The sequence below is a fragment of the Panthera onca genome, chromosome B2 (genome assembly GCF_046562875.1).
Source record: "Panthera onca isolate mPanOnc1 chromosome B2, mPanOnc1 haplotype 2, whole genome shotgun sequence".
NCBI classification, from domain to species: Eukaryota; Metazoa; Chordata; class Mammalia; order Carnivora; family Felidae; genus Panthera; species Panthera onca.
In genome coordinates, this window is record NC_138343.1 from 51,120,709 (window position 1) to 51,147,218 (window position 26,510).

The 26,510-nt window shown below is 40.7% G+C and overlaps 1 protein-coding gene across 3 annotated transcripts in view; it reads left to right on the top strand.

The window, feature by feature from the left end:
• LRRC1 (leucine rich repeat containing 1) overlaps positions 1–26,510 on the top strand; it is a 133,924-nt gene that overhangs the window by 83,581 nt on the left and 23,833 nt on the right. For all 3 annotated transcript variants that reach the window (XM_060615767.2, XM_060615768.2, XM_060615769.3), the window contains 5 exons: positions 3,270–3,359; positions 20,116–20,172; positions 20,452–20,515; positions 21,141–21,215; positions 24,640–24,784. In XM_060615767.2, coding sequence (XP_060471750.1) covers positions 3,270–3,359; positions 20,116–20,172; positions 20,452–20,515; positions 21,141–21,215; positions 24,640–24,784 — 431 coding nt within the window. The remainder of the gene's footprint in view (positions 1–3,269; positions 3,360–20,115; positions 20,173–20,451; positions 20,516–21,140; positions 21,216–24,639; positions 24,785–26,510) is intronic.

The following is a 26,510-nucleotide window of genomic DNA, read 5'->3' on the forward strand; positions in this document are numbered from 1 at the left end:
TCTGCTATTTTTAAGAAGTAAATGTTTTATTTTTAAAATTTTTTTAGTGTTTATTTTTGAGAGAGCGCATGCGTGCGAGTGCTTCAAGCCAGCAAGTGGGGGAGGGGCAGAGAGAGAGGGAGGCACAGAATTCCAAGCAGGCTCCAGGCTCTGAGCTGTCAGCACAGAGCCCGACACGGGTCTCGAACCCACAAACCATGAGATCATGACCTGAGCCAAAATTGGATGCTTAACCGACTCTAGGCACCCTGGAGTCAATGTGTTTTACAAAATACTTTTGGGATGCCTGGGTGACTCAGTCGGTTAAGCATCCGACTTTAGCGCAGGTCATGATCTCATGGTTTGTGAGTTTGAGCCCCGCATCGGGCTCTGTGTGACAGCCTAGAGCCTGGAGCCTGCTTCGGATTCTGTGTCTACCCCTCTCTCTTCTCCTCCCCTGTTTATGCTCTGTTGCTCTCTCAAAAATAAACATTAAAAAAAATTTCTTTTTTATTTTTGTCTTTTGAATTTCAGTGACTATATTACTAATAACATCTATTTTTATGAAAAATAGTAAACGTAGTAAGCTCTAACTCATCTCTGTCCTCAAGTCTTTTCTTCTTTCTTAACCATTGTCCACACAATTGTCCCTCTTCTTCAAACCTTTCTGGAGCTCCCTGTTTCTATACGATAAAGTGGTGTCTCCTCCAGGTGCTATGCAGCCTTCCCTGCCCTGTATCTGACCTTGGCCTATCTTTCCATGTTCATTGCTTTCGGTTGCCCGTGTCAGACGTCATGCTCTGCTGTTACAGAGTGCTCATAGGTTATTTATTTCACTCTCCTCTTTTTGTACTCCTGTAAGGTGTACACGGTGTGGGGTGGGGGGGGTGGGCATTATACTTCTTTGGGAAGTCTTTTCTTACTCTGCACAGTCCCCTCCTCTGGCCTTCCATTATGCTCTGAGCATACCTTTTTCCTAACACTTTAAATTTATATATTTTATTTTATTAAAAAAATTTTTTTTAACATTTATTTATTTTTGAGAGACAGAGGGAGACAGAGCACGAGTAGGGGAGGGGCAGAGAGAGAGGGAGACACAGAATCTGAAGCAGGCTCGAGGCTCTGAGCTGTCAGCACAGAGCCTGATGTAGGGCTCTAACCCACGAACCGTGAGATCGTGACCTGGGCTGAAACCAAGAGTCATTCTCTTAACTGACTGAGCCACCCAGGCACCCCCCTTGAAATTTACATTTGAGTTATCACCTTGACCAAGACTCCCCAATTCGACTGAGAAAGTTTACTTGTATTCTTCTATTATTGTTTTATCTCCAGCCCTACCTTAATTTCTGGAATGGAATAAGCACTTTCTAAATGGCTGTTGAACTGAACTAAGCTGTTTATCCTTAAGGCAGCTTGTAGGGTTAGGCAGCTGGGAAATACTATTATGCTGCCTTGGAGGATTTTTTTTTTTTTTTTTTTTTTTTTTTTTTTTTGCCATCCAATTGCTTAATCCCCTTTTCTACCTCTTTAGTTTTCCTTTTCTAATGTCTGCTGACACATGGCTTTACCATTCTCTCAAAACTCTCCGACCAGAACACACCCACCCTGTAGGAGGCTTTACTCCGTTTTCTTCCTGGCCTCATATTTGGGAGGTTTCTTAAAGTAAAGTCTTTTTGATTTGGCAGGTGTACTCCTTTAAGAATTAGGACAACTTATCTGTGAGTTGAAAGGACCTTAAAAACGATTTGGGTTGACCCGCTTATGCTATGGCTGAAGAAACCGAGGCTGAAAGAGACTGAATGACCTTTTGAGATGACGCAGCCTCTGAGTGGCAGCTCCGGCTAGACTTCCTTTCTCCTAGCCTGCAGTCCACGCTTCCTCCCCACACAGTGGCTTGGCACTTAACGTGAACAGCTCATAAAAAAGGAAATCATCTATTTCAAAATACCTTTTCCTTATATTTAAGAGCACTTTAGCTACTTTTAAAATTGTAAAATGATACGTACTTTACAGTGCAAACTCAGGCAGCAGGTAAGTTGCATCTTTTTAAATATGAATAAAAAATCTTACCCCTCTTACACTGTGGAAGAGGTTTCAACTTTGTAGAAAGTGTTTCAGTGATAATGGACTATAACTCTCATCTTGCAGGGCCTGGATTTGTTTTTGAAGTTTGGAATTACCTATATTATATGTGAAATAGTACCACAGAATTTATTATTTTTTAAATTTTATTAATTTTTATTTACTTATTTTTTTAAATTTATTTAGAGAAAGAGAGAGAGCAAAGGTGGGGGAGAGGGCCAGAAGGGGGTGGGGGAAGAGGGAGAGAGAGAGAGAGAGAGAGAGAGAATATCTTAAATAGGTTCCATGCTCAGCTTGGGGCTCAGTCTTACCACCATTGCTTGGATCATGACCTGAGCCAAAATCAAGGGTTGGACACTCAGCTGACTGAGCCACCCAGCCACCCAGGTGCCCCTAGAGTTTTCTTTTTAAAAAAGGAACCTAGAAAGAGGAATGAAATGAAAGATTCTAATGTAGAGACTATCACTAAAGCAAGAAGCCCCCCTCCTCATTCCTACCTGAAACAATGAATTCTATGTTCTATTGTCTGTATTAGCAGATTTATGTATAAGGACCTTTGGCATTTTAGAAGCAATGAGATCTTTTTAACCCTATTTTTTTTTTCCTCCCTAATTGGAGGTAACCATAGAAATACTGAAAGTAAACTTTCTTTGTAAGTTTTTAAATACTTTTATTTTGAAAACCTCACTCTTCAGTAGCATTTAAGGGAAGTATAAAGAATGTCCTTTTGTGTAGAACATAGTGAAGCATAATAATTATCTCAAGTGATTGGCATCTTAAGTCAAGTTAAAAGAAAATTATTAAGAAAGTAGCAGTTGCTGTCAATTGATCAGTTCTAAGTAATCCATAGCTTTGCTCTGGCTATTATAATCTACAGAAAAAAAAGCCATTATTAAGCTGCTGTCCTGTGTTTTATTATAATCTTCTGGGCTAAATCAGTGTTAGAGCTTGCGTATCTTTCCTGGGTTAATTATTCCTGGATCACCCCATCAAGTATTTTTCATGCCTCTGTACTTCTCGGTAAACTGAGTCTGGGCTTCTTTCCTTATCGATGTCTTCTATATAGGAAGACCAGGCAAATATGCCACTTAAAATGTAATTTTAAGTTATTTCAGTGAGAATATGGGAGAAATCATTATATTTGTGTCTGGTGTACACTCTATATGCACTTTTCTTTTTCAGTTAACATTTTGTTGTTGCTGTTTCAGATTGCCAGAAAGCTTTCCTGAATTACAGAATTTGACATGTCTCTCTGTAAACGACATCTCCCTGCAGTCCCTGCCTGAAAATATCGGCAAGTAAGTGTTTATGTGAGGACAGGAGAGTGTTTTCATCATCCACCCCAGCCTCTTTCTCTTTTACAGCTCTTATCTTTCTATTCCGAAAGCCTTTTACCCAATCTTTAATCTCATCCTCAAGAAAGATCATAGCGAGACTCTGGGGTTTTTGCTTTCGGTTGACCCTAAATCCCAGTGGTCAAAAGGGGTAATGCTACTGCGAAAAACCTAAATTTATTTGGACATGTCCTTCAAACTGATGGATTCCAGAGTAGTTAACTTAAGCGAAGAAAGTAGCACTGGTCATGTACGTAGTTAATAAATCCTGTTGGCAGCTACCACTCTCAGTACTTTGATCAAACATTTACGGAGTATGTACCCTGAACAACGGCTGCGTCTGCCAGTGTCTGTGCACCTCAGACCTGAGAATAGCGAGTAGGAGTGGTGTCTTTGGAGAGCAGACGTGGAATGGGGAGAGGGACACGGGATGGGATGGGCACACTTCCATGGTGCCGGCTTACAGGCTGGGGAGGACAGCCATGGTCAGAAATAAAATCCTTTGAAGAAAATGTGTGCGGGCAATTAAATGTTCTCTTACACATTCTCACAGATGAATTAATTGAATTAGCAGATCTTTTCCATACCTCCAGGACATCCAGTGGGTTAAATCAGGCTGACAGCTCATGCTTTACCACTTAAAACAAAAGTGCAACGTGGCCGGCCGAAGCTAGTGGACCAGTGTTCCCTAGTGTCATAGAAGGTTTTCCTTGTGTTCACGTGTCCTGAGTTCTAAGACAAAACAGAAACTTTGGTTTTGAGAACTGCAGTGTATCTGACAGATGTCTGTTCTGCAAAGGGTCTCTTTCCAGAAATCTGTGGGAGTGGACTGCTTTTCATAGACAACTTTGCCCCCTCCTCTCCTTCCTATACAGGCGGAAGACAGCAGGCTGACCCCGGTTTGAGCCGGCAAGATCATGTTTTCTGAGATGCAAGCTGTTTAAACATGTTGCCAGTAGACTTGCTGATACAGATTTGTGTCCTTAATGTCTCAGGAGGGGAAGGGGACAGGAAGCCCCAGTATACTCTGAGTTGATGGTATCTGTTGCAGAGGAAACAATCATGTTTTACTGTGGGTTTCTTGACTTAGCACTTTTGCTGTATCAAGATTCACATATTTCTAATTAATATAATAGCCATTTATTTTTATTTATTTTTTTATATAATTTATTGTCAAATTGGTTTCCGTGCAACACCCAGTGATCATGCCAACAGGTGCCCTCCTCAATGCCCATCATCCACTTTCCCCTCTGCCCCCATCAACCCTCAGTTTATTCTCAGTTTTTGATAGTCTCTTATGGTTTGCCTCCCTCCCTCTCTGTAACTTTTTCTCCCCCTTCCCCTCCCCCATGGTCTTCTGTTAAGTTTCTCAGGATCCATATATGAGTGAAAACATATGGTATCTGTCTTTCTCTGTATGACTTATTTCACTTAGCGTAACACTATCCAGTTCCATCCACGTTGCTAGAAAAGGCCAGATTTCATTCTTTCTCATTGCCAAGTAGTATTCCATTGTGTATATAAACCACATCTTCTTCATCCATTCATCAGCTGATGGACATTTAGGCTCTTTCCATAATTTGGCTATTGATGCATAGGGGCACTTGTACACCAATGTTTATAGCAGCACTTCCAACAATAGCCAAATTATAATAGCCATTTAAATGCCTAAACTGACTCCTCCTCCTCCTCCCCTTCCTCCTCGGAAGTCTCTGGAATCTAATTCCCTTGATACTCACCTTCCCATTCTTTCTTAGCCTACCACTGCCCACATGTTCATCCCTTCTATCCCCCCATTTATGTCTTTTTTAAAAAGGTTGAATGCTTTGAGAGAAAATACATTCTTTTTTTTTTGAATAAGAGGGCCTTTCTCACTCCCCACTACATTGTATTAATAGAGAATGCTAGTTAATAGTCATTTTAGAATAAATTACATATTCTTTATTCCATCTTTTCTGTTAGTATGTGTACCTGTTTTTGCCAGTGTTCAGGATTTCTTGTGTACCTGCGTATCCTGTCAGTAATAAGGGTAGTGTTCTGTTTTGTTTTGATTGTAGTCTTAATCATCTTGTGTAACTGTTACAGCCTTATGTATACTGATTGCTTCCAAAACAAACTGTCACTCTGAACTTGAAGCCTGTGGTGAATCATCACCTAGGAAGTAAGAATATGGGGTAGATGAATGAATCAACTGATTCTTACTAGGTCAGTTTGTGAAAATAAATGGGAGATAGCGAGTTTCCTGTTCCTGGTTGTTAAAATATATATATATATATGTATATATTTTATATATTAATATATATATTTTATATATATATTTTAACCAAAGCAAGAGATTCCATGATTTCTATCTGTTGGATTTAAGATTTTGCATACTAAAGTAACAGTGAGTTTTCACTTGGTAGAAAGAAGCAAAGAACAGACTCCGTGGAGAAGCTTGGGCACCCCTGGTGTCCTAGACCATGCCAGAAAGGCCCTTTAAGCAGTTGAGATGGTGAAATGTTGAGGAAATTGCATATATGCATAAGTGTACTACGTTTTAAGCAAATCCTTACTTGAAACTTACAAACTTTCCTCATGAAAACAATTCTTCAGTTTCCCAGAGGATTCCCAAACGGTTTCTGTAGGGCACTGAATCAAATATTTAGTAACCAAACAACTATTCAGAGGTAGTATGGTTTTATAAATAAGGCACACATATTTATTAAAAAAAATTTTTTTAATGTTTATTGATTTTTGAGAGAGACAGAGACAAAATGCGAGTGAGGGAGGGGCAGAGGGGGAGACGCAGAATCCGAAGTAGGCTCCAGGCTCTGAGCTGTCATCACAGAGCCCAAAGCGGGGCTTGAACTCACGAGCTGTGAGATCATGACCTGAGCCGAAGTCGGACGCTCAACCGACTGAGCCACCCAGGCGCCCCTGTAAGACATACATATTTCATATTAAAAAAAAAAAAAATTTGAACACGAAATGGCTGCCATCTGAATGATCATACTTGCTGTTATCTTTGTAGATTCTGAAGTGGGAATTGTTGCATAGATTAACTCTGCTTATTTCTCATTGGTCAGATGAGTCAGCCACCTCAGTATCTGCCTTTTGAGCAACAGTGAGAATGGGACCTCGGTTTCTCTTTTTGGCGCCTAGCACAGTACTTGGCATGAACTGGGAAAGCTGTGGATTTGTCCAGGTTATGGGCCCCTCAGGGAGGGCAGGAGCGTCCCGCCTGGAGGAGACAGCCAAGCCTTTATCTAGGGCAAGCTGACTGCAGTCGCCTTGAAGCTGGGGCCACCTGTGAGCATCTGCCCACTAGTGCATTTGGTTTGCCAGTGGTTGGTTAATGTGAAGAGCATTTGGGGGTTGATGGCAGAGTTGGAACTGGAGCACGGCCCCCCTGGTCCTGTGCTTTCTGCTACTTCATGCACCGCCACTGTAGCTCAGGTGGCTCTCATGGCCCTTTGGGAAACAGACACATTTTCTTAGTGCTCCTGGCCATATCTGATGGTGCCATTTATTAAGTAGGTAAGTCCAGCCAACATAATAAGTATTTTTATTCTAACAACCTAGTAGCTGTTTGAAAAAATAATATACGTAAATGGAAAGAATATTTTTATTTCATTTTAATTTTTTTATTAAAAAATATTTTTTTAATGTTTATTTTTGAGAGAGAGTGAGACAGAGCACAAGTCAGGGAGGGGCATAGAGAGAGGGAGACACAGAATCTGAAGCAGGCTCCAGGCTCTGAGCTGTCAGCACAGAGCCCACTGCGGGGCTCGAACCCACGGACTGTCAGATCATGACCTGAGCCAAAGTTGGACGTTTAATTGGCTGAGCCACACAAGCACCCATTTATTTCATTTTTAAACGTTGCCAAATATTTGCTGTAGGATGTGGGTACCTGCTGGACACCGCTCAGCCTCTCAAAATGCCACCCCTTTTCCCTTTCCACATTGATTTTTCACCTGGTACTTACCGTCTGTCCCTGGCAACCCAGCTTTGCAAAGACATGGTGTCCTTGAAAGGAATGTCGTGCTGTCCAGTGTGGAAATGGAACGACATGAGCTCGTGGTTCACGTGGTGTCTAACGCCTGTTGAGTGCTGCCATGTCTGTCTCAAGTGTAAAGTATTCTGCGGTGTTCCTGTGAGTCAGTTGCTGCTTCCCTGGGTACCTCAGTACACGATGGCCATAAATTGTTGCTTCCTGAAATCCCCGAGCGCACTGTTAGGAATCCTGCGGGGTGCAGATCATTCGCCATTGACGTGTGGGAAGAAGCCAGCGTCACACAGGTCGCAGGTCGTTGCACTTTCAGGGAACTGCCGGGCACTACAGTCCGTGTCCTACACTCACCACGTGGCTGCACAGCAGCCACCCTCAGTGTGGCTACTTGGATGAAGCAAGTCTCTCACATAGTAGAATCCCTATAATACTTTTTGGTGACATGAAGAATGATCATGAAGATCTTTTGAACCATAAAGAAGTATACTGGTTACCTCATGCAGAATCACACATCTTTCTTTTACTAAAGAGTAAGAATGTCCCAGATTTGGCCCTTTTCTGTGATGGCACTTTAGCATAGTACCTTGTCCTTTAAAGTAAAGTTGATGACAATAGCCAGAGTATGTAAAGAGCCCAAATGTCCATCGATGGATGAATGGATAAAGAAGATGTGGTGTATATATATGTATATGTGTATATACCTGATGGAATATTACTCAGCTATCAAAAAGAATGAAATCTTGTCACTTGCAACTACATGGATGGAACTAGAGGGTATTATGCTAAGCGAAATTAGAGAAAGACAAATATAAGACTTCACTCATATGAGGACTTTAAGATACAAAACAGATGAACATAAGGGAAGGGAAGCAAAAATAATATAAAAACAGGGAGAGGGGCAAAACATAAGAGACTCTAAAACATGGAGAACAGAGGGTTACTGGAGGGGTTGTGGGACGGGGGATGGTCTAAATGGGCAAAGGGCATTAAGGAATCTACTCCTGAAATCATTGGTGCACTATATTGCTAACTAACATGGATTTAAATTTAAAAAATTTAAAAAAATAAATAAAAATAATAAATAAATAAATAAGTAAATAAATAATTAAATAAAGGTAATTAACAATGAGTGAGAAATTCCCCTAATACAGTTTCTTTAAACTCTTTTGTTAAAAATACAAAAACACAGCACTTTTTTAAAAAATTGTTTTTAATGTTTATTTTTGAGAGAGAGAGCATGAGCAGGGGAGGGGCAGGGAGAGAGAGAGGGAGACACAGAATCTGAAGCAGGCTCCAGGTTCTGAGCTGTCAGCATAGAACCGAGTATGGGGGTTGAACTCATGAAACATGAGATCATGACCTGAGCCAACGTCAGGAACTTAACTGACTGAGTCACCCAGGTGCCCCAAAACACAGCACTTTCTGATTAGTCTTCATATACAAATGATTGATGTCACGGAAGATGATGGTGAGCAGAATTTCAACAGAGACCTTACTGCAAGCAGAAGTCATTTTTAAAAATTAGTGATGATTTAATAAATGCAGCTGAGAATATAGTTCCTCTTGAATCAGTGTAACTTTGTGAAGAATTTCTTTCACCTATTATAGTGATTAAACAAAGGATTAAAACAATTTAGAATCAATTGTTTTGTACCCAGCTATAAAACAAAAGATTTAATACATAATACTGTATTTTCAGTCCCATTGCTAATTATTGAGAGCCCAAAAGATTTTTGTATTTTTAAATAAAATATTTTAAAATGCTTTATTTTTTTACTTAAAAATTACATTAAATTAAAAAGTACATCTATATATTTTAAAAATAAATGCGAAGAGGATTATAAAAGTATACTTTTATAAATGTGTGAGGACCACCAGTCTAGAAGAGAATGTTTGGGAGTCTGTGAAGCTCAAGACTAGTGGTTCTTAACCTCTCCTTTTTCAGGTTCCTAGGGGTTCCAGTGAAATCTCTGTTGGACACAGAGGAGAGTGAGAAACAGCACTCTGGTGGGTGGTCTTTGCTGATCCCTGTTTGTGCCTGCACAGCTCTGTTACTAGCTTTTTTATTTTTTGTATTGATGTTGCATATAATATTTACTTAAAAGTCTGCTGCAAATATTTTTCAAGTTTGGAGACCACTGTTTCAGAAACTTGGTAGTGTTTGTTTGTTGTAGCAGCATGCACTATAGAGTTTTTACTGTGGTGTAGACCCACCAAGCTCTGGTCAAACCAAGCAGAAAGCTTCAAAGCCTTTCATGAAAGTGAACTTTAGCAGCACCTGGTTGGCTCAGTTGGTTTAAGCGTCCAGCTCTTGATTTTGGCTCAGGTCATGATCTCATGGTTTGTGAGATCAAGCCCCACGTTGGATTCTGTTCTGAGAGCGAGGAACCTGCTTGGGATTCTCTCTTTGCCTCTCTCTCTGCTCCTCCCCTGTTCACATGCTCTCTTGCTCTCTCATTCACTCAAAATAAATAAATTTTTAAAAAAGGATAGCTTAAAAAAAGTGAAGTTTAAAATGTGTTCCCTCTTTCCTCTCTTTGCCAACGGGCTGAGGTTTGTCCTCACTTAATGATTGAAATTCTATCTCTTTTGTCAAGCCTTCTCCAATCATGAGAAGAGTGAGATAGATCCTAAGTGCACAGCTTCCTTGACCCACTCTTTACTGGCTACACAATAAGCATGTTAGTCCTTTATCTGTACACGGTAGTCTAGTTGTTCAGTATTCAAGTGTTTGCATCTCGATCACTTTGTACCCTGAAAGTGGGGGGAGTCTCTGGTCGTTAAACTCTTTGTGTCTGTAGCAACCCTAGTGTTGCTCTGACATAAAGAATGAGTACATGTGACCAGGCGCACAGTGTTACCTCCTTCACTCTGCTAGCTTCCCTCTTGACATTGTAGGCAAGCCAGTTAGGTTCTTGAAGCTTTGTGCTAGGACCACATTGGCCTGTTCCTACACAATCACTTGTCTGGCTTAGTGATATACAGTTGATTAAAAAACAAAACAGAACAAAACACCTGTTTCCATTGCTCTGAAACCTTCGAATGAAGAATAATTATTATTCATTTATATTGTTAATTTCCCTGATAAAAGGTGCCATTAGGGAGAGATTTAAATATGTATTTTTTTTTAGGGAAAAAAATCTCATCAGAAGAACTGGTAAGCTTTTTCCTTTTAATATTAGTTCTGACATTTATCACATTTCCTTTTCTGCTTTTGTTGCCAAAAAAGCTCAGAGCTAATATTGATGATCAGTGAGAGCAGCTGTATTAATTTCCATGTGATGAAGGAAACTAAGGAATGGGGGGGGTGTTTCCAACATTTATGGGGGGGCACGTTAGGCACATATATGGTCTAAGTACAGCATGTGTAGTCATGGTTACCGTTAGCCATCCTGAGTCCTGTTGGTTTTGTCTGTGAAGTGGGGATAAGTAATCTGCCCAGGGTTGTGTTGCTGGTGGGTGGAACAGCTAGGATTCACACTTAGTTTCTTCCATGAAGAAGCTGCATTTTCTGTTTCATGAAATTATTTATGTGTTTGCACTTTATAAAGACTTATTTATATCCCTTTTAGAAAATGTTGGGGTAATATTAAGTAAATGACTTTACATATCACTGAGATTGCCAGTTCGCATGGAAGGGCAGCAGTCAAGGAGAGAAGCATTCAGTAGGCTCCTCGTAGAGTTCCCAGTCTAGGGTAGACTTTAACAATACTGTCTGGGAGCGCCTGGGTGACTCAGTCGGTTAAGCGTCTGACTTTGGCTCAGGTCATGGTCTTGTGGTTTGTAGGTTCAAGCCTGCATCCAGCTTTGTGCTCACAGCTCCCTGCCTGGAGCCTGCTTTGGATTCTGTGTCTCCCCCTCTCTCTGCCCCTCCCCCTTCTCATGCTCTGTCTCTCTGTCTCAAAATTAAGCATTAAAAAAAAAATATTGTCTGAATAAGGTTGACTTTTCAGATATGCCCTTGAAAACAGTTTTTAGTGAACAGTGGCTTTTTGCTTTACTCTAACTAAAAACACTTTGAGGATTGTACTGGTAAAGCCAGGAAAGATACTTTTGCTCTAAGTTTTCACATATTGGTACGAAGTGTAAATGAATTTGTCTTTCAAAAAGCATATAGTGACATATTTAAAAAAATTTTTTTAGTGTTTATTTTTGAGAGAGTGAGACGGAGAGTGAGCAGGGGAGGGGCAGAGAGAGAGGGAGACACAGAATCTGAAGCAGGCTCCAGGCTCTGAGCTGTCAGCACAGAGCCCGACGCAGGGCTAGAGCTCACAAACCATGAGATCATGACCTGAGCCAAAGTCAGATGCCTAACCAGCTGAGCCACCCAGGCACCCCTAGTGAAATATTTTTCTTGAGATCAGTTGTATCAATTTCTACTCAAGAAAATCCCACACTGTATTTTTTACTTTTCAAAAATGGGTTAGTTTACAGATGAATGTGATCTTGTATATAAAGAATCCTAAGAAATCCACAAAAAGCTATTAGAGCTAATAAATGAATTCAACAAAATTACAAGATAGAAGATTAATATGTAAAAATCAGTTTTATTTCCATATAGTAGCATTGAACAAACCAGAAAAGAAATGAAGAAAATAATTTCCTTTATAAAGCACCAAAAATAATGAAATACTTAGGAATAAATTTAACAGAAGAAATGTAAGACCCATATACTGCAAACTACAAAACATTGTTAAAAGAAGTTAAAAATGACCTAAATAAATGGAAAGACATCCTGTGTTTATGGATTAGAAAACTTAATATAACTATGATAGCAATACTCCCCAGATTAATCTGTTGATTCAACTCAGTCTCCATCAAAATTCTAGCTGTTTTTTTTTTTCTGCAGGAATTGACAAATTGATCCTAAAAATCGAATGGAGATATAAGAAACCCAGAATAGCCAAAACAGTCTTAAAGAAGACATGCAAAGTTGGAGGATCCACACTGCCACATTTCAAAACTTAATTACAAAGCTTCAATAATCAAGACATGTGGCACTGGCATAAAGATAGACATACAGTTTACTGGAACAGAATTGGGAATTCAGGATAAATCCTTGCATTGATGGTTAATTGATTTTGATAGAGTCAAAACAGTTCAGTGAGGAAGAATAATCTTTTCAATAGATGCTGTTGGGACAACTGAATATCCATCCATATGTGAAAGCATGAAGTCACACCCCTACCTCACACCACATACAAAAACTAACTATAAATGCAGCAGGGACCTAAATCTAAGAACTAAAACTTTCATAAGAAAGCCTAGAGATAAATCTTTGTGACATTGGATTAGGCAGTTGTTTATTAGCCTACACAGCAAAAGAAAAAATGGATACATTTGGACTTCATCAAAATTAAAGACTTATGTGCATCAAAGTACACACTATCAAAAAAATAAAAAGACAATGTACAGTGGAGAGAATATATTTGTAAATCATATATCTGATAAGAGTCTCGTATCCAGAATAAAGAACTCTTACAACTCAACAGTAGAAGACAACCCAATAAGAAATAAAAATGGGCAAAGGATTTGAATAGGTTTATCCACAGAAGATATACAAATTGGCCAATAAGCACATGAAAAGATGCTCAACATCATTAGTCATCAAATAAATACAAATCAAAACCACAGTGAGATATCACTTCAGACCCACTAACTCTAATTAAAAAAACAACAACAACAGATGAACATAAGGGAAGGGAAACAAAATATAAAAACACAGAGAGAGACAAAACATAAGTGACTCTTAAATACAGAGAACAAACTGAGGGTTGCTGGAGTGGTTTTGGGTGGGGGGTGAGGTAAAAGGGCAAGGGGCATTAAGGAGCCCCTTACTGGGATGAGCACTGGGTGTTATTTGTAAGGGATGAATCACCAGATTCTACTCCTGAAATCATTATTGTACTATATGCTAACTCACTTGGATATAAATTTTTTAAAAAGCAAAAACAATAACAAATGTTGGTGAAGATGTGTAGACACTGAAAACCATCATACACTGTTGTGGGAATGTAAAATGAAGAAGCCCCTCTTTTGAGGGAGCAGGTCCTTCCTCAAAACGTTGAACATAGTTGCCATATGACCCAGGAGTTCCAGTCCTAGTTATATGTATCGAAGAGAATTTAAAACCTGCCTACACAAAAACCTGTGCATGAATTTTTGTAGCTGCATTATTCATAATAGCCAAGAGGTGGAAACAACTGAAATTTCCATCAGTGACAAACTGATAAAATATGGTATATTCATATAATGAAATACTTAGCCAAAAAAGTAATGGGGATACCGATACATGCTACAACGGGATGAATCTTAAAAACATGTTAAGTAAAAGAAACCAGGGAGGAAAGGCCACATATTGTATGATTCCTTTCATATGAAATGTCCAGTATGGGCAAATGCCTAGAGACAGAAATTGGATTAGTGGTTGCCAGTACCTGCCCGGGGCTGGGGGGAGTGAGGGTCAGGATAAGGAATAACTTCTGATGGGTATGGAATTTCCTTTTGGGGGATGACAGTTTTCTAGAATTAGGTAGTGATGATGGATCTTAGGCCAACTTGAAGCCTGGTCTTGCTGAAGGATGAGACTGTACCTGGGAGCCTGACGTAGTTTGTTCTGGCAGAAAATAACTCTGTAGTGTAGCCTATGAGTAACATGCTGAGGTCATTTTGCCTCCGTTACTCACACCTGGTGACCAGGTGGGTACACACAGCCACAGCCTCTATGACCTGCAGGTAACAAGGAGTGGGGGGCAAGGCTGAGATGATACAAAACCCCAGTGCGAATCATGGAGAATTTTGAGAGTCTGGGAAGCCTCTGGCAGCCTTTGTCTTTACTTTGTGTATCTGTCTCCATGAGATTCCTTATCCTGGGCCATTAAAGAAACATACTGTCAAAAAACAAGAAAACAAAAGAAGTTTAAATGAATCCAAACATCTCTGTTTAAATTTCCTCCTCAAAAAAATAGCATTCTTAAAGGGGAAGGACTATATATATAATCGACTGGCACAGTGCCTGAAACACAGCTGCCAGTCCCAAAATGGTCATCAGTAAACATTTAATTATGACAGTTTGCTAGCAGAAGTAGAGCAAGTAGATGGGCCCTGGTAGATTGAAGTAGAGCGTGTGGGTCTGAGTTTGTCTGCTACCCTTGGGAGTGGTGACCTTAATTTGGGCTTGAACTAAGTGGACCACGTGGCCCCTTGCTAATCGGGCCTAGTGCCAGGCTGCTTCTCCATATCGTGTTAGTGCGTGCTGCCTGTAAGGAACACATCTTCATTATGAAAACTATTACCATATTCACTGCTCTCTTTTGAGGCCTAGGAATTCCTATAAAATGTTTATTTCAAAAACAAAAAGGTTTTTAGAAAAGTTTCTAGAGCAAAGCCACCATAAGGAAATTTGTTACCAGAGATTTCTTAAGTCCTAATTTGGTACTAAGAAAGCAGAAATTTTACAGATGTGTAAGCAACTTTCCCTGTCCTGAATAATGTTGATTTTTCTCCAGTCAAATGTTATTGCCATCAATGTTGGTAGATTTTGTATTTTAATGGTTTCATAGTGTACTGCCATTTGTTTGGGCTACTTGAATTTATTTTATTCTTTACTTTCTAAATGATTGTGACCACCAAAAATGAAAAAAAAAAAAAAGTCTTAGTGGATTAAAAGGGGATTTTTAAAGTATAGTGGAGAACAGATGTAAATTCTTTAAAGTAACCACTCATCCAGTCCCTGAAATAGAATCCTAAAAATACAGTTGGCCTACATTCTGACTTATAAAAGAGTGTAACTTTTGTGCCTGTTATCATGAACTTTGTAAAACATTAAGCACTAGTGTGTTGAGAAGAAATGCTTTAAGCATACTCTTTTTCTGTAAGAGCTTGTTAAGTTGGTTTTTGTTATTTTGTTTTACCCCATTTGGGGATAGAAATGGTGGGAGTTATAGGGAGAATAGAACTCATATTTTTGTAGGAGGAGGATGAGGTCATTCTAACAGTATTACACAAAAATTTAATTTGCCAGATACTAAAATTGAAGGGTGAAGTATCTGTGAATGAGGGAATGGTTTAAAAAGTTAAGGTGTATATAGAAGTGAGATACCATGCAATTATGTAAAAGAAAAAAGTACTGATGTGTACAAATAATAAGTGAGACAAAAATCTGTGTGAGGAAAGCACAGTGCTAGACGTGTGTGGGATAACTTGTATGTGCAAAGGGGGAGGGTATCTCCTTGTCTTGGCATGAAAAGAAAACTCTGGATGAATACATAGGTAACTAACAAAAAGGGGTGATTTCCAGCGAGAAGGGTCTCAGTGGTGGGAAACTAGATAGATGAGGGAGGAATATGGGAGGAAAATTTACTGTTGAATACTTTGGTTTACGTTATGTATTTCATCGTATTAGCCGTTCACAAAGCCGACTCAAGAGTGAAGGACAGCAGGAGATAGCGATAAAAATTCAGATTCCCTGGTAAATCCTGGCTTTGCCCCTTCTCATTTGTGTGAGACCGTGTTCAGGTTCCCTCTCCATGCCTTAGTTTTCTCATCCACAAAGCTGAATCTTGTAAAGCACTTACAACAGTATCTGTCCTACAGTAAGCTGCAGATGCCATTATTAGTAGTCGAAGTGTTAAAGACCAGTAATTCTCATATTGCCTCTCAAGTGTCTTATTTTCTCACATTTGTAAATGTATCAGAAACACCCGATGCTTTCTTTTTCCTCTGTGATAATCATGTTTTAACTGAAATGGCTGATAAATGCATATGGAGTTTGAGCCTCCTTATTTCTCTTGGCCTGGTGATTAAGAGCCTGGTCTCAGAAATGGACAGAACTGAGTTCAAATCCCCTAGCCCAGCGCTTGGCAAAGCATGTTGGTTGTTTTTTGTTTTGTTTGGTTTTGGTTTTTTTAGGTGCTGTAAGAGATGTAGAGATGTTTGTGCTGCATTCAATAGGTTGCCTTGATGGGAAAGGCAGTATCCTGAAGTCTGGATGGAAGATCCTGTATTCTGAAAGACTAAGAAGGGAGATCATTCATTCATTTACTCAGTTTTGTATTAATTTCTCTGGTCTAAATCTGCGTTCAGGCAGGTCTCGTTTCATGTCAGCTCTTCCTAGAAGAGTTTGGAGAACTGCCTTTTGGAGCGGGCTGGTAGGATTCTGCACTGGCTCCGGGACTAGCCAACTTTGATCTTTGTAAGAGTTGGCTGATGCCAGCAGCTCACCATCCGTGGGACCTGCCCTCAAGGAGTCCTCTGCAATGGGGATGATTAATAGCATCCTGTGCACAGGCACCTGGGTGGCTCAGTCAGTTAAGTGTCTGACTTGGGCTCAGGTCATGATCTTACGGTTCGTGGGTTTGAGCCCCACGTTGGGTTCTGTGCTGACAGCTCGGAGCCTGGAGCCTGCTTCGGAATCTGTCTCTGTCTCTCCCTGCCCCTACCCACCCCCCCAAATATAAATAAATATTAGAAAATGTTTTTTAAATTAAAAAAAAAAATAGCATTCTGGAGCAGTCTCTCAGAAGAACCTGACTCAGGGCATGCCCACTCGTAAGGTACCTAACTATGCATAGGGGTAGGGACTATCTCAGGGAAATGAGGGACAAAAGTGGCTCACTGGACTTGAAGGGAAAATACATTATGCCCTAATTGCCATAGTAGATGTGAATATGTTTATTTTAAGGGAACTTGGGATAGAGTGGTAAAGCACTTGAGTCGAGCAATCCAGCTACTACTTAGGGAGGGAACAGGCCAGGACTGGAGCCTGGGCCTCACACTTTTACCTCCCCGACTCTGTGTGCTCTTTCCAGACTCGCCCTTTCATTGCTGGGTCCCTAGAGCTTGATTGTAATGTCCGAGTTCCTTCGTTTTAAATAGTTTAAAGTTATGGTGAAGTATTCCCTTAGAAAGGCTCTTGCTTTATTTACTTCATTTTAAATGAATTTTTGAATTTTGAAAGGTTACAGAAATATGGTGTTTTTTGCTGCTGTTAAGACCCATGCGTTTCCATTTTCCCTACTATCCAAAAACAGTGGAAACTGAGAAGTTCTGGAGTTAGAACCTTTTCAGTTAACAGGATGTTTTACTTGGGTGCTAGCATGGTAGCAGTGGGAACATTAACATGACATTATCAAGAATTGTATGTCCAAAAGTCTGCTGGCATTTTCGCAGTGTTTTTGTTCAAGCATTATGTGCTCTTAGTGACTGTGGCCTATGCCTTTGACCCTCAAGACAAAATATAAAGATAACTTAAAAATGTGTGTCCTATTTTTAAAATGACATAAACCAACAAAAATCCTTGTGTCCTTGGTATGGCTAAGAAGGTAAGACTTGCCTCTTTGCCCCATATTGATAGGTGCTTTTAAAACTTAAATTATAAAGAAGGGAATGGAGGGTCCCCGAGTTGCCTCAAGGCAGTGGAGGGTGAGGGTGGGAGTTTTGGCTTCCCACCACACTTGAATTATGCCTTTGCCACTTTCTAATGGAACTCATACAAAGCGTCACTTTCCTGATTGTTGTCACGGATGTGTCGTCACCAAGCTGGGTTGTTTCTAATGAAGAGGTGGTGTGTGTGAGGAGCCCAGGAGCCCCTGTGGGTGCGTGCCTCCTGCCAGAGTAGCAGGAGGGGTGGTCGGGTCAGGCAGGAGGCCTCAGGCCCAAGCCACAGACCTTGGAACAACACTTCAAGGCCTGCATAAAACTGCCTTTAGGGGTGCCTGGGTGGCTCAGTTAGTTAAGCATCCAACATTGGCTTAGGTCATGATCTCACAGTTAGTGAGTTTGAGCCACATGTCTGGCTCTGTGCTGACAGCTCAGACCCTGAAGCCTGCTTTGGATTCTGTGTCTCCTTCTCTCTCTGCCCCTCCCCTGCTTGTTCTCTCTCTCTCTCCCTCTCAAAACTAAATTAAAAAAAATGAAAAATGGTACATTAAAAAAAACCCAAAACCCTGCTTTTAAAGATGCATTCGAAGATGCCTGCTGGTGACATTCGTAAAGCAAAGGACTTTTTCCTCCTTTGTTAGTGTATGTCTTTAGTGCATCGAAATTGGCATGAAAGTAATGAATGTGGAGTAGATAAAATGTCAATTCATCAGTGATTGTTAAAATATAAATGTGAAAATAGCCAAATGACTCCCACCTCCCTGATAAAACTGGCCACGGATTACATGGAAACTAAAAGCAAAGCCCTGTTTTTTTTTTTGTTTTTTGTTTTTTGTTTTTTTTGCTTTTACTGAGACTTTAAAAATGTACTTATCATCCTCATCCACAGGTTGCTTTTGGAAATAGATCCTGGCTGGTTCCTTCTCTCCCCCCCACCCCACCCTTCCCATTCTCGTTCCTTCTGTGTGAACACTCGGCCCATGGAAAGTAAAACTACATTGCTTAATCTTCCCATCAGCCTACATTTCTTTTAACAATGTTGGTATTAAATTATAATTATTAGTAGGGATTTTGATTAAAAAATATATTGTGAAGAGTTTTGTTTGCTTCCACTCTGAAAAATATTCCATTTTCTAAAATTGAAGGAGATACAGAATGTGTGCATTTCATCACAGAGTTAAGATACATTTTCAGGCAAACAGTCTTTAAATATGTACATACACTCTGCCAATCAAATTTACATTTTCTGATGTTATGAAACCAGCTTTGTTAGTACCCGTGACTCTGGCTTTTAACGTTGGAAGGAGAGTGGAGGATTAAGGCAGATTAGAGTGTCGGCATAACGTTTGACTCCTTGTGTTCTGTGCGCTCACGCATAAAAGTCCTCCAAATCTGGACAGTGACTGTGGTGATGTGAGCAACAGCTTGAATTTTTGCTTGGTGTGGTGCCTGGTGGGGTAATAGACGAATCGTCCACCTTCCGAATCACTGAATCGGTAACGTGTGCCAGCGCTGATGTCCCCTGGGTGTGTGAGGTTTCTGGTGCTGCGGAATTGCCACTGCCTGGGAAGGTTCGACCCAGATAATCAGTGTTAGAGGAAAACATCTGTCTCCTTTCACCATGTGCCTAATAGGCGTGGATTACACCCGAGAGGCTGGAGAGAGTGCAGAAGAGAGCGCCACTTTCTGGGGTTTAGTAAGAATAAAAGCAACTCTATTACAGCTCCCATTTACTGAATCAGCCTTGTGTTCCAGGCACCATGTGAGGTGCGCTATTACCCTATCCCTGATGCATTTAAATGGCCATCATTTCCATAGTGTTGCTTCCTGGTGCTCTGTGAACTTGTGATCTTAAGTAGAGCACGTGGGCCCTCTGGACCGAGAGGCCCACTGCTTTCAAACAGGGATGGTCATTTACTAATGTTTGGAGGAAGAGCACTGACCTTTGTGAGATTAAAGGCACTACTGTTTTTATGGTAACGGCACATTTTTGACATTCTGGAGTCTGGAAGCACATATTCGACTTCTATCTTGGTTCTGGGTGTGACGGTCTTTAATGACTAGTGAGTTTTTTTTTTCACGTATCAAATGTACAAGTATTTAAACGAGGGTGCCTTACATTGATGATGCTACTCTTTTTATTTTAATATTAAAATCTGGGAGTAGAGAATATGCTTTTTAATGGGATTTACAAGTACTGGTTATAGATATTTTTCCTCCTAGGAAGACGTGACATAGAAGGTTTTATTAAGCATTGCTACTTGTGGAGTGTATGTATGGGGAAGAAGAATGGGAAGAAGAATCTTAGGAATTTTCCTTATATGTTTTTCTTCTGTTCATTTCTAGTCTTTATAACCTGGCTTCCCTGGAACTGAGAGAGAATCTTCTCACATATCTTCCTGAGTGAGTCTTATGGGGAAGATAAGAGGGGATTTTGTACTAAATGAATTTCTTCATGTATCAAAAAAAAAGTATTACAATACTTTGTCACAAGGAGATTCTGTGTCTTTTGGAAAGTTTGGGAGATGCCTGCCTTCCCTTACTAGTTTTTCCTTGGTAATATTTACTGCCATGCAATCCAAATGAGTCTTATTTTTGGAAACTAGTCCAAGTGAGGGATACTGTATTGCTCAGCATTTCTAAATACTCTCTAAGAGTTCCTTTATTTCTTTTTTTAAATAGCTCTCTTACCCAGCTGCGGAGACTAGAAGAACTTGATTTAGGAAACAATGAAATATATAATTTGGTAAGTCTGTATTAATGAGAGATTTAGATTTAATTTTGTCCTCAGATATGATCAAAATATACTTCAGGGGAGATCTGTAGGGATATATTTCCACAGACACAGCTTGGCAATACTAGAGAATGTGTTCCAGTTCACACACAGGTTGAGAATTATGTGGGGGTGGGGAGGGTCAGTATTAGATATGATGCGTGTCAGTGGAAACTACCGGCATTCTTTTTTTTTTTAAGTTTATTTATTTATTTTGAGAGAGAGAGAGAGAGAGAGAGCATGTGAGCGAGCACAGTGGGGGAGGGGCAGAGAGAGAGGGAGTAAGAGAGAATCCCAAGCAAGCCCTGTGCCGTCAGAACAGAGCCCGACACGGGGCTCCATCCCATGTACCATAAGATCGTGACCTGAGCTGAAATCAGGAGTTGGACACTTAACCCACTGAGCCATCCAGGTGCCTCCCACCAGCATTCTTGGAGAGTTTTGGGAGTGTTTGAAGGATGGGGGACTTGTATTGGAGAAGTACCAACTAACCTCCTCTATGGTACCCATTTATTGACTGTTGAAGTAGGATTCTTTCTGAGTGGAAGAGTAATAAACATTGCATCTTTGTTACCATAACATTATTTTTTTGTTTCAGCCAGAATCAATTGGAGCTCTCTTACATCTAAAGGATCTCTGGTTGGATGGAAATCAACTGTCAGAATTACCTCAGGTAAGTGGTGGTTTTACATTGTTTCCTCCAAATAATAAACAACCACAACCACCACTCATGCATTCCCTGCTTCTGCATGAGATTTTCTAGAAGAGGGATCTTGAAAACCAGAAACAATGGTTGAAAAAGCACATTTGGAAAAATATATTGAGCACTCACGCTACACTGCCATAGAAAAATCGAAAGCCTCAACCCATGATTTCTAAAGATAGCAAATGTATCCTTTAGTTTGTGAAGTCTGTATTTTATTTCATCCTTGCTCCCCATGTGGCCTACCTCAAGCCCAGTAAATTTGTAAATTATCAGGACCCCTGATTCTTGATGGTATCCATTTCTGCCACTCATTGTGATGTGCCAAATGCTTTGGGATGATTGTGACCACATTCTGTACTGTAATAGTTGATGTTAAAGAAATGTTAAAAGCTTTTATTTAAATTTTTTGCAAATAATGCTTATGGTTTAGCTGGTATATCAGGGTGTTCAAGTTCCTACTATTACCAAATGTAAGAACCATGTTCCAAATGAAATGGAGTCTTGCATGGATTTCTAAATACATAGTCCCCTTGTGGAGCCCTAATAAGCAGTCTTGCCTTCTGGTTACATGAGAAAGAAATGTAAACCAACAAGTGCAACAATAAAAAACAAGCATTTTCCCCTTATTTAATTTAATAATTTAATTGTATTACTGAAATTTGTTCTTGGATATATCTTATAGCCAGTCTTTTTTTTTTTTTTTTTTTTTTGAGATAGAGAGACAGAGTGTGAGCAGGGGAGGGGCAGAGAGAGAGGGAGACACAGAATCTGAAGCAGGCTTCAGGCTCTAAGCTGTTAGCACAGAACCTGATGCGGGGCTTGAACTCCCGGACAGCAAGATCATGACCTGAGCCAAAGTCAGATCCCAACTGACTAAGCTACCCAGGCACCCCTCTTAACAGCCAGTCTTTAAAGTTTGGGTATATTTCATGATGGTTTAGGTGCTGATATTTTATGTGTTAGAGAGAGAGAGAGAGAGTGTGTGTGTGTGTGTGCACGCGTGCGTGCGCATACACAAGCAGGGGAGGGGCAGAGAGAGAGAGAGAGATAATCTTAAGCAGCCTTCATGCCCAGCACAGAGCCCGCTGTAGGGCTTGATATCACGACTGTGAGATAATGACCTGAGCCAAAATCAAGAGTCGGACGCTTAAACTACTGAGCCACCCAGGCACCCCAAGGTGCCCATAGTTTAAAGCCATTCAGATGCTTAGGTGTCTGCTCAGTCATGTGAAGCAGGTGTGATGGGGCTGTGCACTTCATGAGGAATGCTGTATTAACGCATGGAGTCTGACACTAGGAGAAAGTACTCAGTTCTGGGGTATGGTTGTAGTTTTATAGCACTGGACTTACTATGACCTCACAACTAAGGGAAGTAAGGAACTAATTGGAGTCTGTTTCTGAGGTTTTGCTGCGTTTGAGGAAAGGAGACCGGTTAGCAACTGAAGGTTTGATTAATACGGAGATTTCTCTAGGAAATCATGCAAAATCCTTGTTGAGAGAATTCCAGTTACTTTGGGAGTCAGAGGATAGGGAATAAAAATACCATGAGGTTATCAGGAAAGTAATACACCAGCTCTGGGACATGATGGGGAAATAATGTATGTGTGTACAGATGTGTGTAAATGATTGTGTACAAAATGCCACATCTCGAACACAAATTAGAACTCCAATGATCTTGTTGTAAATGGTTATCTAAACATCTCATTCATCCCTCTTTAGAAACTTCTGTTGAGACACCTGGGTGGCTCAGTCAGTTAAACATTCAACTTTGGCTCAGGTCATGAGCTTGTGATTCGTGGGTTTGAGCCCTGCATCAGGCTTTGTGCTGACAGCTTGGAGCCTGTCGCTTGCTTCAGATTCTGTGTCTCCCTCTCTCTCTGTCTCTCCCCTGCTCATGCTCTGTCTCTCCTTCTCTCTCAAAAATAAATAAACATTAAAAAATTTTTTTAAGGGGCGCCTGGGTGGCGCAGTCGGTTAAGCGTCCGACTTCAGCCAGGTCACGATCTCACGGTCCGTGAGTTCGAGCCCCGCGTCAGGCTCTGAGCCCCGCGTCAGGCGCTGGGCTGATGGCTCGGAGCCTGGAGCCTGTTTCCGATTCTGTGTCTCCCTCTCTCTCTCTGCCCCTCCCCCGTTCATGCTCTGTCTCTCTCTGTCCCAAAAATAAATAAAATAAAAAAAAAAAAAATTAATAAAAAAAAAAAAAAAAAAAAATTTTTTTAAAAAGAAACTTCTATTAAACCAGGACTCAACGCATCAGATAGTCTAAATAATCGGAATTACTTTCCTATTGTCATTTCCTATTGTCAGTGCAAAACATTGTTAAGAGGAATTAATGAAAAGGTAGAACAATGTCAAGGGTCAGGCCTGAAATCAATAGAAATGCAGTGTGGTTTCCTCCAGGCAGGAATTACAGGGGCGGGTTCAGAGGATGTGTATTTGGTAGGAGAGGAACTGGAAAAAGTAGATCAGACCAAATTAAGTATAGATTGAAGGATTTGTACTTATGTAGGCATCAAGGAGCCACTAGACATTTTAATTTTTTTAGCAGAAGGGTGGTCTGATTACATGCTTAAAGCTAGCTGCGTTTCCAGGAGGGAAATATGGAAACAACAGTCTATAGCCCACACGTGGACAGGGAGTGTCTCACGGTTGGAGCTAGCTGTCTAGGTGAGAGGGGGAATTTAATGTAGTGGCAATGGGACCGGAAAAGTGGAGGCCGTTATAAAAGAGAAAATATGTATTTTGTGAATGGAAGGTAAGATACCTCTTGAACAGAACGCTGGACTCCTTGAGGTTCTTTCTCCACTCCTTGGATGGCCTGTTGTCTCTGAAAGCAGTACGCTTGCTTCTCTCTTCTGTCGATGGTGAAGGTGTCAGTGGGTCTGGAGGCCCCAGTATTGCCGGGGTGCAGTCACATTGATGTTTGTTGTAACAGGTACTACTGGTCATGGGAGATAAAAAGGAGATGGTCTCTTAACAGAGAAAATCTCAGGGTCACCCCGAATTCTAAGCTGCTTACCCAAGGGATTGATTCTAAACCTGAAGAACTGGATTCCAGACTCCTTTTGTTTTTTTTTTAATTATGTTACCCTACAGTCATTTGTCCTCTCTTGGTGCCAGTCTCTTCATCTGTTAAGTGAGAATGATTCCTTGCCTGCCTGAAGTTGGGGAGCTTGGCATCCCTCCCAGCTCCGTGTCTGTGATTGATACAGCTTCCCGTTTTCATTGGAAGGGGGTCTGGAAATTCACTCCAGCCTCCTCCTATAGATAAACACTAAGGAAACATCCTCAGCACTGCTTTGGGAATTGACTGTGAAAAATCCCTGTAAGAAATTCCTCTGTACTGTAGCAGGGTGAAGCATGAGTCTCTTTTTCTGTGTCACTGGTGTAGGAAATAGGAAATCTGAAGAATCTGCTGTGCTTAGATGTATCTGAAAACAGGTTGGAGAGACTTCCTGAAGAAATCAGTGGCCTGACTTCGTTAACAGATTTAGTCATTTCCCAGAACTTACTAGAAATGATTCCGGATGGCATCGGTAAGTATCGAAAGGAATTGCCTTCTAAAGATGTTGGCTGTTGTCTTGAGCCTGTGGGACTCACTCCTTTGATCACCACTCTCAGATGCTGGGGATGGGAGTCCTTTAGTCTCCTTGTTTATTTGTTCTTAAAGAAGGAATGCAAAGAATGTTCAATACGATTGAAGTTTCTCAGTATGCAGTTATTTCTGTCCTCCTGGTTTGGTAACAGTTGTACCTGTTGTTACTTCTAATGTCAACTCATCTATTTCACCCACATCTCCTTTCAGTGATTTCCGTAGAGATTAGTCTGAATAATAGAATATATTTCAGGCATGTGAGCAGTCACTGAGAGATTTCTCCATGAGCACCCTAACAGTTTATGAGAAAGTCACCCTGACCTTATGCACGACCTAGGGAAGAATGGTGTGCTTGGGTTGAGCCTTTTATAGTTCTTTGAGAATAATCTTTTCCTTTAACCATCCTATGCTGTTTCCTTTAAAAAGAAATTAGTCCAGACGTTTCCTTTACCATAAAGGCATGCAGTTCAGCTTGAGAAAATAAACGCAGAGAGGGTGTAAACAGACACGGACCAGGAGCTCCACCATAGCAAAGCCACTTAGAACTTGTAAGAAACTACCTTTAACCAAATAGTTAACATAGGCTTGCTGTCTTTGACCTTTTTTTTTTTTTTTGACTTTTATTCAAAATATCAAGGGAAGTTTCTGAAAGTTTTTCAGTAATTGGAGAAGCTATATGACAGAAGACCACTTCCTTTCTGCTATTTGGTCAAGATGAAAGCAGTAACTGATAATAGCATCTTGGCAGGAACACAGACATTGCCTTTTGCTTCAGACTGGCTGGAAAATTGATGGGGACTTTGACTCTAGGTAGAGATGTTGGGTGAGAGTGATACATGGCACCGCAAACAGTTTGTAGGCACTGGGGACATTTAGTTGCTTGGCATAGGAAGTAGGAGGTGTCAGATGGCTGACTTCAAGCACTTGGAAGGCTGTTGTGGAGAAGAGAGGTCAATGTGTTACATCTTCTAGTTCAAGTGAGCGCAAGGAAAAGATCGGAGAGAAATACTGGCTACAAATTAGTTTGGGCTTCTTAGTGAAGGGATGGGAACCCTGTCAACTGAAGTGTTCAAAGAGAGGCTGCAAGACCACTTGCCAGAAAACTGTTAGGGAGACTCCGTTGGGGGGGAATCTATCGATTCAATTCAGTGTGCCTCTCCTGCCAGTGAAGACAGTTGCAAAGCCTCTGGGGACAGTGTTAGTAGGTTATTGATGATGCTAAATAAAGAGCTCAAGAATCCATTAGTTCTCCTGCCTTGCTCTGTGACCACACACAAGGCAGGTTAATTTTTTCAACATGTCCCTTTCTCCGGCTTGACGTCTCTTTTAAGATACAGGCTGTTTTCTGATTTTACTGGGGACTGTAGCATCATGCCAGCCTCTCTCAGTAGATAGTGAGGATGTCTGCTTTGTAGCTTCATTCCCTTGAGTTATAGTTGAACATGAGAATCCAAAAGCCTTAGGCTTTCCTTCACTCAGTGGGGATTTTGAGGATGCTGTGGTCACTCCATTCTTCTTTTCCATGGCCTGCGGGCATCACCAGAAAGTCTAGTCTTTATGCTCTGAGTGAAATACATTCAGTTCTTCATGTGGCTTTTCAAAGATTGCCATTTTCTTCTGCATACCTAGAAACACTTCATTGTAGGAATCTTCACTGAGGCATTTTC